This window comes from Chelonoidis abingdonii, chromosome 4 (assembly GCF_003597395.2).
Source record: "Chelonoidis abingdonii isolate Lonesome George chromosome 4, CheloAbing_2.0, whole genome shotgun sequence".
Taxonomy (NCBI): domain Eukaryota; kingdom Metazoa; phylum Chordata; order Testudines; family Testudinidae; genus Chelonoidis; species Chelonoidis abingdonii.
The window spans coordinates 13,147,464-13,159,265 of NC_133772.1; the positions used below are offsets into that span (position 1 = coordinate 13,147,464).

Consider the following 11,802-nt stretch of genomic DNA (forward strand, 5'->3'; position numbering starts at 1 on the left):
CTGTATGCAGACTGGAACAGGAGGATCCCAGGTTCCTTCATCTTGGCACTGAATCTGACGACTGCCATTCAGGATGTAGCCAGGATCACATTCAAACCTTAACATGTCCATGGGTCTATAGACATGTCCATGTCCAGCAACTTTTCTTCCATTCTGGATTTCTGGGGCAATGCAGAGAACCTCTGAAATTGAAAAGGTGCAGAAGGCGTCAGCATGAACTGGCAAAGGTGCTGTTCAGTGGGTGCTTGGCACCTGTGCTCTGCACTGGCTCCCTACCAGCTTCTGGGGAGAGTTGATGGTGTTGCTTTTAACCTCTAAAATGCAAACACTTTAGTGCTAGCCTGCCTAATACCACATCCCACAGAGTACCATACTGCTCCTCTCATGGTGAATAGAGGCCCCAAGTGGTTCCCTCTCAGTGAGAGAGAGAGAGAGAGCAGAGCTGGTGGGAGAGCTCCTTGTGAGGGGCCCTCAGGTTGGCACCTTGGTCTTAAATAGTACTGGCCTGTTGGCCTTTGGTGGGACACACTTTCCTCGTCACTCAGCATGTAGCAAGGGTGAGGATAGTGTGCCTGTCTGTGAGTGTGAGGGGAGTATGAGATTAGTTGATAGTGTTTCTAATTTATGTTAAGGGTGTCCAGGGTTTCAGTCTAACGTGGTGTGTGTACGCTTAGGAGTGCAGAGTTTGCATACAGCGCATTTATTTTCAAAAGCATTTTTTTCATCCTGTCTCTATTTAAATGGAGATTTAATTCCCTGCTATTAAATTTGTTGCACCGGTGACCTTGTCTTTTGAGTTAAATCCTGTGGTAGGAGCTTCTTCCTCTTAGTTCTAGGTAACAGAACATAAATGCACCTTCACATTGAGGGAGGAGGCAGTTCCAAGCTCCAGAAACTGTAGAATGAAGTGATGCCTCCCCAAAAAGGGAGGAGCCAGGATCACAATGATAATTTATAGATAGTCATCACTCAAAAATAAAAAAAATCAGGCTCCTTTAAAGCATCTCAGGTTGGACAACTAAAAATCACAGGACAATATAGGCTCACTATTTAGTGTGTTACATTGCAAGTACTTACTGCCTATAGCTTTTTATGACTCTTTATCTCATATGTAACAATCTCATCCCCACCCCATTATAGAAAAGTGCTTGACTGAAAGACCAGTGTGAGGGAGAAAAAGAAAAAATGGTTCCATGTGTATTCAGTATGCAGGAACTAGAGGGTCGTATTCCACCTCCAAAGGAAGAGTGAAAAGCATGTGTAGTTACTGGAAGGACTGCTCATAATTGATACAAAGTGTGAAATTCAGATGAGGAAGCAGAAGTTCCTGCAAAAGCTGCGGTGGACCAAGAAGTTATTGAATATCATCTTCTAAACCACTTCCAGTTCCCATTTCAAGATGGAACAAACACAAGGATCCTGAGCAGAGGAAGATAAAAGTGCCCTGCTTTCACCTTTAAGCAGGGTTAAAGAAATTCGTCCTCAGGCAGACCCATGGCTCTTGCCCCACTGGGTCACTTCTTGCAGCTGGTGCAGTTTGAGGAATCCTGACCCCCAATGCGTTGTGGGAAAGCACAAGGATTGCAGCAAACAGAAGGGACAAAATTACTCATCTGGCATCCCCGCTGCTCTCAGAGCCCTGCCAGCACTGCCCCCAACCTGGTTTGTTTCTTATTCTCTAGGTCTTTTACTGTCTTTTGGGACTGTCCACCTCTCCCCTCAAACCAGTCTGTCAAGTCTCTTGATTTGAGGTGAGCATCAGGCAGGACAGATCCAGACTGGGTTAGTGTTGGAGATGCTCACAGATCAGACAGAAGGGAAACCTGTTTCTACATGCATAATACGAACAAATCAGAGTTTTGACACTTGCCTGGCTCACAGACCGGCAAAGGTGGATCCCACGTGTCATCAGTTTGGCACTGACTCAGACTGTGACCCTTCATGATGTAGCCAGGATCGCACTCAAAGGTAACACTGTCTTTATACGAATAGACACTTCTGTCACCAAATACTCTTCTTCCATTCTGGATCTGTGGGGCTGGACATCTAACCTCTGAAAAAGAAATGCTTTAGCTGAAACACAGGGCCAGAGAAGAAGAAAAAAATTCCTGCAGCCTACGCAGCTCTCAAGCCTTTTTACACTTCCATAACTTGTTGCACAGCCCAGGGGTTCTTAAACTTCCTTACACCAGGACCCCCTTCTGACAACAAAAATTACTACACGATCCGGGAAGGGGAACAAAGTCTGAGCCTGCCCAACCCCCGCCATCCCAGACAGGGGGACCAAAGTCAAAGCATGAACCCCAGCGCCCCAGGAAGGGGGCCTGTGACCTGAGCCCAGCCACCCGGGCCTGAAACCCTCGGGCAGTGGGATTCAGACTTTGACTTCGGCCCCAGGCAGAGGGGCTCGGGCTTCGGCTTCAATCTCAGGCACTAGCCTATATTATTCCTACTTGAAAATACAAACCGTTGTGAGAAATGTGGAGGGCCACCCTGAGAGGAGGAGATGGAGATACACTGGTAATAGCGTAGGTTCCTTAATAGCAACTTTGCAAGTGTTCTCTCTTCAAGGTGTGACCAGGGCACTAATCTCCAAGACATGGGCGCACCCCCAGGGTAAAGTCAAGGAGCTCAGTCCTACATGGAACCAAGGGCCTTCACACCCGCTGACATTGAGGGAGCTCAGCAATCTGCACAGTCAAGTCCAAGATGCTTCAGGAACCTGGTGCTCCCAGCAATGTGCCCTCTCTTCATTACCATTAGAAGTGCCAGGATCTTTCAGCCTGTCCACCAAACTCCTTCAAATATAAAATTCTACAAATCTGGCTTATATTTATCCCAAGTGCATTCGTAATAAGAGGTCAAGTGTTTGGGACTAACACAGCTGTACCCTATCCCATTATCCACTGCACCAGCAAGCCTGTGTCCTTCACCCATAGGGGGGTAGACTTTGCAGCCACACTGATGGAACTACTCCTAAACACTATGCAAGTTCCACAGACAGAGATCTCGCAGGATTAAGCCTTTTTCTTTTTAAGGAAGATTTTTCTGATGTGCGTTCAGTTGTCCCTTTCAAGAACAGAAATCCCCATGCTAATGGGAAATAGAGGGCTACCATAACATCCCCCACTTTTATTCCCCTGTGGCTAGGATCAAAGGTCTTTAACAGCCTTAACAGAAGCTGTGACCCTACATGGGTTGAAAACAGAGATCCTTTAAGAGTGCATTGTGGCACCAGTTTCCATCTCAAATCTTTAGCTCCGCTCCAGAGCTATCCAGTCTCTAACATGAATCCTAGAAAATCTCGTGGAGATGTTGCCATGGGCAGGCACACTAAGTGCTGGAATTTAACTGGAGTCTCACTTTTGTGGGTTTGTCTGAACCTGGACTTCCTATACATGGAACAGCAGAGCAGGGAGGGGTTTTTCACCTACACAAACCCTACCTCCACAACGAGGGGGACGCGTACTCCATACTCCATTTAGCCCGTCCTCAGTTGTGCAGTGAATAGAGGCTTCACCAGTGAGTGAGTAACCACTGTCACATGTGTAGGTTACAGCTGACCCATAAAAGAAGTTTTTCATTAACGTGCGTCTTCCATTGGGGATGTCTGGAGGCGGAAGACACGGAATACCTGGAGAGACACAGGAGAGTGTATTTTAGAATCAATACTGGTAGAGAAGCAGCTCCAGTTACTTGATCTGATAAAGAAATTTAGGAGCCTTAGCTATGAAACCACTAGAACGAGCAAGGCCGACAGCTAATGCACCATGGGTAATTATACCCAATTCTCTTCAGCGCTGATGGTCTGCAAACCACAAAAGTGACTTACTAGGATAACATCTGAATGGTCTACACCTTCCTTCATATGGACTGTTTTAAGATCAACCTGTTGCATACCTAGCAGATGTTGAAAAACACATGATTTTCCTGTTGCACCATAAGGTGGTGAACACACCAGGGCATGTGAATGCCTTAAAGCACAGGTACTGAACTCCATCTCTGGTTTTGGATTAATATAAGTGGGTATCAGGTAAACCTGTTACGCTACTTGGAAATCCAGAAGGGCCAATAACTACCCTGGTGGGGGCATTTTATCAAGTTGAATGCCTTTGGCAGTTACTCAGTTATCAAAGAAAGACCAAAATCTGATTGCCAGGAACTTAAACACATTTCTCTCTTAGGCATAACCCCCCTTCAATATGGTCTCATTCTTAAGATACTGGCATTGGACTCAGGAGACCTGGGTTTAATTTTTGGCTTTCTTACAGACTGACTCCCTAAATGATATATCAGGTAATCACTCTGTGCCTCAAGTGAGACTTTCCAGGTCAGGGATCATAATTCTTCCATATCTGTTTATTCACATTTGTGAGATATTCAGAGGAGGGGGGGGGGCGGGGGTGCACGCTAAGCAATCGCCTCCAACAGACAGCTGTGACTCTTACGCTAAATGGGAACATCCACCACTCCATGCAACGCGCGTAAGCCAGAAATCCACATCGCACTAAGAGACACGGTGCCTGGAGTAGCAGAGGAGGTTAGCAGTTTCCTATGTCTTGGTGTTGAGCTTACTGTGAAACTCAGTATCTTCGGAAGCATCATCTCAGCCCCACGCAGGTGGGGATTCAAACAACTACAAGATCATTTTTGAGTGACCATCACAGGCAGAAACGCTCCTTGCCAGAGCTAAATCACCCGCCCATCTGTAGATTAAATCTCTGGTAGGAAGCCTACGATAGGACCAGAGCCTGGCGATTCACCTTACGAGCCTAGGGAATCCAAACCTCCTTCTGTGTCCTCACGTCCTCCCTCACCCATCACTGATAATTCTGACCACCAGACCACAGGCCAATCTAGTAACAGCATTTATCACGCAGTTTACACAGAATCTACCACGTAATCTTGATTTTCCTCATAAGAAAAGAACATATCTGTGGTAGTGGGCCAGGCCGACCCACTGGAGAAAGGCGTGAGATTCCGCTTCGGCCCCACACGAAACACCTACAAGAGCATAGAGCCACTAATACACAAAGCTGGCAGACCTATTGTTTCTCAGACCTCCTGAAGCACAGTCCTAGTTTCAAATAGAGAGGGCAATGACGCGTCTTTCTGCACCATATACAGCGTTCTCACTACAGGCACCTTCACAGCAGGATTTCTCTGAGACACCATGCAATACAGTACTGGCAAAAATGGGCAGTTATGTCAGTGAATGAAAACCTTCCACCACTCCGTAACAGAAGAACAGCCTTTTCAAATCTTCAGAAAGAAGAAATGTTCTCCCATCAAAGCAGGGGAAAATCCAAGAGAGTCCAAGGTTCTTCCCTGGTCACTTGAGATCCTACTACTCCACAGGAGACATCTGTGCTTCACAACAGCACTGTGCAGGCAGAGCTTAGCGCCCAATTGAACTAAAGTTGTACAATAAGCGCAGAGCATGAATGGTAAGACAACAGGAGAAAGAGCCAATCCATCTCTTCCTGCATTAAAAACGATATTGATTGAGCCAAAAATGGATGGTTAGTATGGAAGAGTAAACTGCTTTCAGGAGTTGGGGAGAATATGAGGATACTCCATAATTATGTGTCAAGACTCATCCTAGGCAGAAGGGAGCCACTCAGGCAATCTGAAACTTACCAAGAGCTTCACCCGTGAAGTTGGCGGTTTACCCCACACAGAGAATATCTGTTACAACAACTCTGCATTCTCTGGCTCTCCAGGATGAACCAATATTTCTCTGCGTAGACGAGATGACTAGGATAGCTTTCTATTATCATAGCAACATTATCCCAGGGACTGATCCCTATATTAAACACTCCAAAAAAGGCATTCACAGGAGCATCAGCAGCAAGCCTAGAGAACATTGATAGTTCACTAACTTAACCTATATCATACCTCCACCCCGACATAGACATGCACACGCGACAGCATCATTTGTTGGAATAGGTAAAAGCAGCAGTCGCTCCATGGGGGCGGGCTGTGCACTCTGGACGGAGTCAAAGCAAGTTCGATATAATGAGCAGTTTACTGGCTATAAAGCGGTACAGATTTTTGTCCCAAGGCCAGCTTTATATTCGAGGTAGAGGTGGTAGTTTAAGGACATGTTTAACGATTGTGATATTCGACACAACCTGAGTTGGCTCTAAAGACCTTATCTTGAACAAGTAGAAACAAAAATCCATGAAGGATTGGATCAGCTTTTTACAGAACCCAATATTCTGACCACGTTCGATTTTCAGGCAATGTAAGACTGGATTGTAATCTGCGCGTGTCTACTGTATCCCAGGCCAGGCAAGTAATACTTTATACAGTCTTCCACCGAAGGAAAGGAACTGATTTTTATACTTCGCTCATGTGCATCTATCTCTTTAGTCAGTCTCAGCACAAAGCTTAAAACTATTCGAGTCCACAGCCTCTAGAGGAGAACACACGATGAAATTGACACATGAGAAAGAAATGACATGACTACTAGCTGGTATTACCAACGTCATGGCGCAGGTAGAATATAAAAAGTGTTACAACAGAAACACCGCGCATACTGCTTTACAAGATATTCTTCCGAGAGTGTAGAACACTTAGATTAAAGCGAGGGAAAAAAACCTTCAGCAAAAGATGCTAAACACACAACAATCCAACGAAGCTGGAAACTGAACACTAAAAATAACCACACAGGGCCAAACTCAGTGCTGACAGAATACTCTATTTCCGCTAATCCAACTAAACAATACTAAGTCATTGCCCTGTTGTTTTGTCTAATATGCCATCCTAGGCTTCATAACTCCAGGATGCTAAAATGTGCCAGTTTTCAGTATATTGTCAGCGTACAAAAAAGACTAACGAATCACAATAGATTGCTTCAGCCTAAGCATATTGACTTCATATAGCGTCAGCAATGCCCAACGAGAATTAATATCATTACAGCATCATGCTTATCAAAGGTAAACCCACAGCCCTTCACGAAATCTTTGAATACACAGCCCATTCGACGTCAAGAACATTAAGGCTAATGACTCGTTACTGTAATGCATCTCAGTCTCAATAACATTAAAGGTCCAACGAGGAGGAGGGAGGAGGATAACAGTAAGAAGATACAACTTAAGTTAATCTGAGAAATGGCTGTGTAACTCATAAGTATTGTGTAAAGGTGCATGGGTCCTTTATGACTAGATGATAGCTTGTATGTGGAATATTGATACTCACGTCTGGGCATTGCTGAACCTAAGAGTCACAATCATGCTATTAGGAGCCAGAAAGAGACTATTGTGATTTCTATTTAGTCTATCGCTGGACAAAAAAGACTCATGAACCATGGGAACATAGCAATTTTAGCATCCTAGGAGTAGATGAAATAGGAACCACCGAGGTAATGATTATTAGGACAACAACACAACAGGGGCAAAACTGCATATATTGTTTAGCTCTGATCTAGCCACAACAATATCGCACAGACCCTCACTCACACACTCTGCAGCATCACCAGCACACCGAGAATCAATTGAGCCGCCTGTGCACTGCACTATTCAGCTCTCCATCCCACACAGCCGGATCACCACACCATACACAAGCGATTCTCTGATCTGTACATTAGACACACACATAACAATATGTACTGACGAGAGTTTTACCTTCCTCACCCCAGACAGTTCTAATCACTACGCCGCCTCGCCACTAACACAAAGCCACCCAAAAACACAACCCTGGATCAAAGAATGAATTATTGTAAACGCAGAACTGCGACGGTAATTCTTTGGTAAAACATGTGTTTAACACAATAACTACCCTGAGCACTACTGACGAATAGGTACAGCACGGCACAGCCATAGTAACAGTTATCAACATCCATACTACATTACTATACACAACAGTGTGAATTCATTTACTTCCAAGAGGAGCCTGATGGTGTCCCACAGAAGATTACAGCTATTAGACTGGAGCTGAAGAGCGAAATAAACAAATAAGTCTTCACCTTCACTGTATGGGAAGCCTGGTAAACCACATAACGTTAGCCAGCCGGAGACCACACAAGTAACACGAAGACCGACGCCACACTAACACATTCCAGTCCTTATCCTTGAAAATCGAACAGTGGTAAGAAACACTACACCATAGGAAGGCTTCAGTAAAAGTGACTAATACTATTCATAGGCATTACTGTTCTCTATTGTATCAAGAAAGGTCTTAGAGCACTAGGTTGAGTGTCCATGTCTGGCAAAATGTAACATGTCTTAAATAGCACCCACAATCCATTCTACCATCGATAACAAAAGCTGATCCTTAGGACACAAGAAGATCTACAAGAGCCTTTACATAGTGAAAATCTGCAATTGATATCGAAACTATGCTTTGACCTCCGCCGAGGGACAACAAGACCCCGCCTGCGCGAAACATGCACTCATTAACCCAGTTCCAAAGACCAATGGGGTCTTACTTATGTCTGGATTATGCTCAACAGGGCGCAGGTGAGAAGGATGTGTATTAATAATACACTATCAAGTTCTTGACCTGTGGACTACAAATTTTCTGGAACAGCTTTCTAAATTCAGACACTACTTTGATGGTAAGATGTGATAAAAATTGAGGAAGGACAGCATCATGGGCAATAACAACTACCACATACACAGCGATGAAAGAGTAGAAGCCTAATCCTTCTTCTCTAGAGCCAAACGAGGAATCATGTGCACATCACACACCATCCAGAGAATGAGTTCAGAGAAGGCAGAAGAGTTAATTGTACAGGTATATCCCTTTGGGTAACCACGCAACTTCACGTGTGAAGAGCAAAGGCGTAAAAGTTTCAGAGCCTGAAGCGGCTCCTTCTGCTAGGATTGAGCTGTGCACATATCTTCCATCTGAATTTCACCCCAATCACACCTGACCGCAGTTTACTGCTTACCTATTACATAAACCATACCATTTCTTGCATCAATCAAGATCGTTTTTAAATGCAGGGAAACCAAAATCGGAATTTGGCCATATTTCAGCGGTTTCTTATCATACGCACTCTGCCGTTGATTGTACCTACTTATATTTACAATTTGGCCAAAATGCCTGTCTGCGAAGTGCTGTGTGAGCATCAGATGTCTCCTGTGGAGAGTAGGATCCAATGCCGAGGGAAAACCTTGGACTCTCTTGGATTTACACACCTGGCTTTGATGGGAAGAAACATAATCTTCCTTCCTGAATTTGGAAACAGGCTGTTATTCTTTACGGAGTTGGGTGGAAGAGCGTTTTCCTGACTAACTGCTCCATCTGCAACAAGACTGATGAGGTGTCTTCAAGCAGAAAGTCCCCTAGCTAAAGGGAGGGGAAAGGGAACTGTAAGTGAGAAACGCGTGGGATATGGTACGGCGAGAAAGAGAGGCCGGTCAGACTTGACCTCCATCTATTTTGAAGACTAAGCCAAACTCGATGAATATCGCAGACAACGAAAAGGTCTGACGCAGATATGCTTATGTTATGTTAGAGTGTAGTCACATCGTGGGGGACGAACAAAGGGAAATCTCAAGCTACCTTCAACGACAGACCTCAGCAAGAGGAGTTCTCGCTGCCCCACAATCCCATGACAACTCAAATGAGAGATATACACTCTAATACAGCTGAGAAATCAAAACACCATCTTGGCAAACCCTGCCCATGATAAGTGCCAGGGCGAAAATGCTGATAGACTGTATAAGCAGAAGTTAGCCTGGTCAAGTGTCTGTGGTGTGAGTCCCGTAATATCAACACCAGCTGATTGTGGTGGAGATGTGGACCCGCAACGAAGAAGGAAAGAAAATTTGGTTCTCCTAAGCTCAAAAGAGCAAGCCATTGGGCTAAACGAGGCTTCCGTATAGAGATAATTTCTACAAGGCTGGGGATATCAGCCTGGAAGGAGAAACAGTTTCTTAACAATGATGGTCACTACAAACCCAATCAGTAGTGAGTCTGACCCCACCTGCACTGTGGCTGAACGCGCGAAGCATACAGAAGACCAACAATTCATCCACAGAAAAGCCTTCAGAAACATAAACACACCAAACAAACATTACCGTATAAACACCAGCACTCACCTCCCTCTAGACCCAGTAACGTCCAGGAAACGATTGCATTGGAAAGTCTTCAAATGCCGAATGTCGAGGATTTCTGCACGCGCTGTTGCATGGAGTGGTAGTCCAATGTTGGACAGATAAGTACAAGGATACCTCACGAGCTGACCTGTTGAGGGCATTTAGGTGCAATCACCCCCCCTCCGTCTGAATATCTCACACAATGTGAGAATAAAAGAATAAGATGCAGATACTATATACCCGAGGACCTGGAAAGTCTCACTTGAGGACACAGAGTGATACCTGATATAACATTTAGGTGAGTGTCTTAAAAGAAAGGAAAAATAACACAGGTTCTCTTGAGGTACCAATGCAGTATCCATTAAGAATGAGACCATTAAATTAAGCAAGGGGTAATGCCTAAGAGAGAAATGTGTTATACCGTTCCTGAGCATAAACAGATTTATTTCAGGGTCTTTCTTATGATAAATACTGAGTCAAACTGCACAAAAGGCATTACATACTTAGATAAAAATAGGCCACACACCAGGAGGGTGATTATTGAGCCCTATTGGACGTTATCCAGGTTGCACGTAACAGTACTAAACACTGAAACCCCACTGATATTAGTAATGAGCAAATAACCAGAGATAAGGAGTTCAGTACCGTGTGCTTTAAGTGCACTTCACGTGCCCTGAAAGTAGATAGATTCATCACTTAATGGGAGTGCACTAAACAGGAAAATCATTGTTTTTGATACACATCGCTAGGTATGCACGGTGATCTTAAAACAGTCCTATGAAGGCAAGTGTACACCATATCCGATGTTATGCTACGTAAGTCCTAACATATTTGTGGTTTGCAGACGCACATGAACAGACGCTGAAACTGAGAATTGGGTAGAATACCGAGCATAAAGCTAACAGCGCTTAGACTGTGCCATTGCTCTTCCTAGTTGGAAAAAGTTCCTAAGTATTATTTCCATTCAAGACAGGCTATAAGTATAACTGGAGCATGTCTACATATCCAGTATGATTCTAAAATACACTCTCCTGTGTCTCTACAGTATTCGTGTCTTCCGCCCAGACATCCCAACTGGAAGCCAGCGTAAAGAAAACTTCTTTTATGGGTCAACTGTAACCTACACATTCGAACAGAGTGGTTACTCATCACGGAGCGCTCTATTCACTTGCACAACTGAGGACGGGGCTAAAATGGAGTATGGGAGTAACGCGTCCCCAGCCTCTTGTGGAGTAGGGTTTGTGTAGGGACGAACCCCTACCTGCTCTGCTGTTCCATGTAAGGAAGTCCAGGTTCAGAACACCACCCACCAAAAAGTGAGACTACCAGGTAATTCCAAAATGCACTAGTGTGCCTGCCCCATGGGCAACGATCTCCATCGAGATTTTCTAGAATTCAATGTTAGAGCTGGATAGCATCTGGAGCGGAGCTAAAGATTTGAGATGAGAAACATGGTGCCACAATGCACTCTTAAAAGGATCTATGTTTTCAACACCATGTAGGGTCACACACAATTATAGCTCTGTTAAGGCTTTAAAGACTGTATTAGCCAACCAAACGAGACACAGGGGAACTAACAAAGTGGGGATGTTTTGGTAGCACCTCTATCTCCCATGAGCATAGGAGATTTCTGTTACTATAGAAAACAGGGTACAAAAGTGAACGCAATACACGAAAAATCTTTCCTATAAAAGAAAAAGGCTTATAATACTCTCGGAATCCCTGCGAGATCCTAGTCTGAGGAACTGTGCAT

General features: G+C 44.5%; 1 protein-coding gene across 1 annotated transcript in view; it reads right to left on the reverse strand.

The window, feature by feature from the left end:
• Positions 1 to 1,829: 1,829 nt before the first annotated feature.
• The window catches only part of LOC142046679 (complement decay-accelerating factor-like), a 12,729-nt gene continuing 2,756 nt past the window's right edge, over positions 1,830 to 11,802 (reverse strand). The window contains exons 3-4 of the mRNA XM_075064645.1: positions 3,446 to 3,634; positions 1,830 to 2,053 (exon numbers count right to left, since the gene is read on the reverse strand). Coding sequence (XP_074920746.1) covers positions 1,830 to 2,053; positions 3,446 to 3,634 — 413 coding nt within the window. The remainder of the gene's footprint in view (positions 2,054 to 3,445; positions 3,635 to 11,802) is intronic.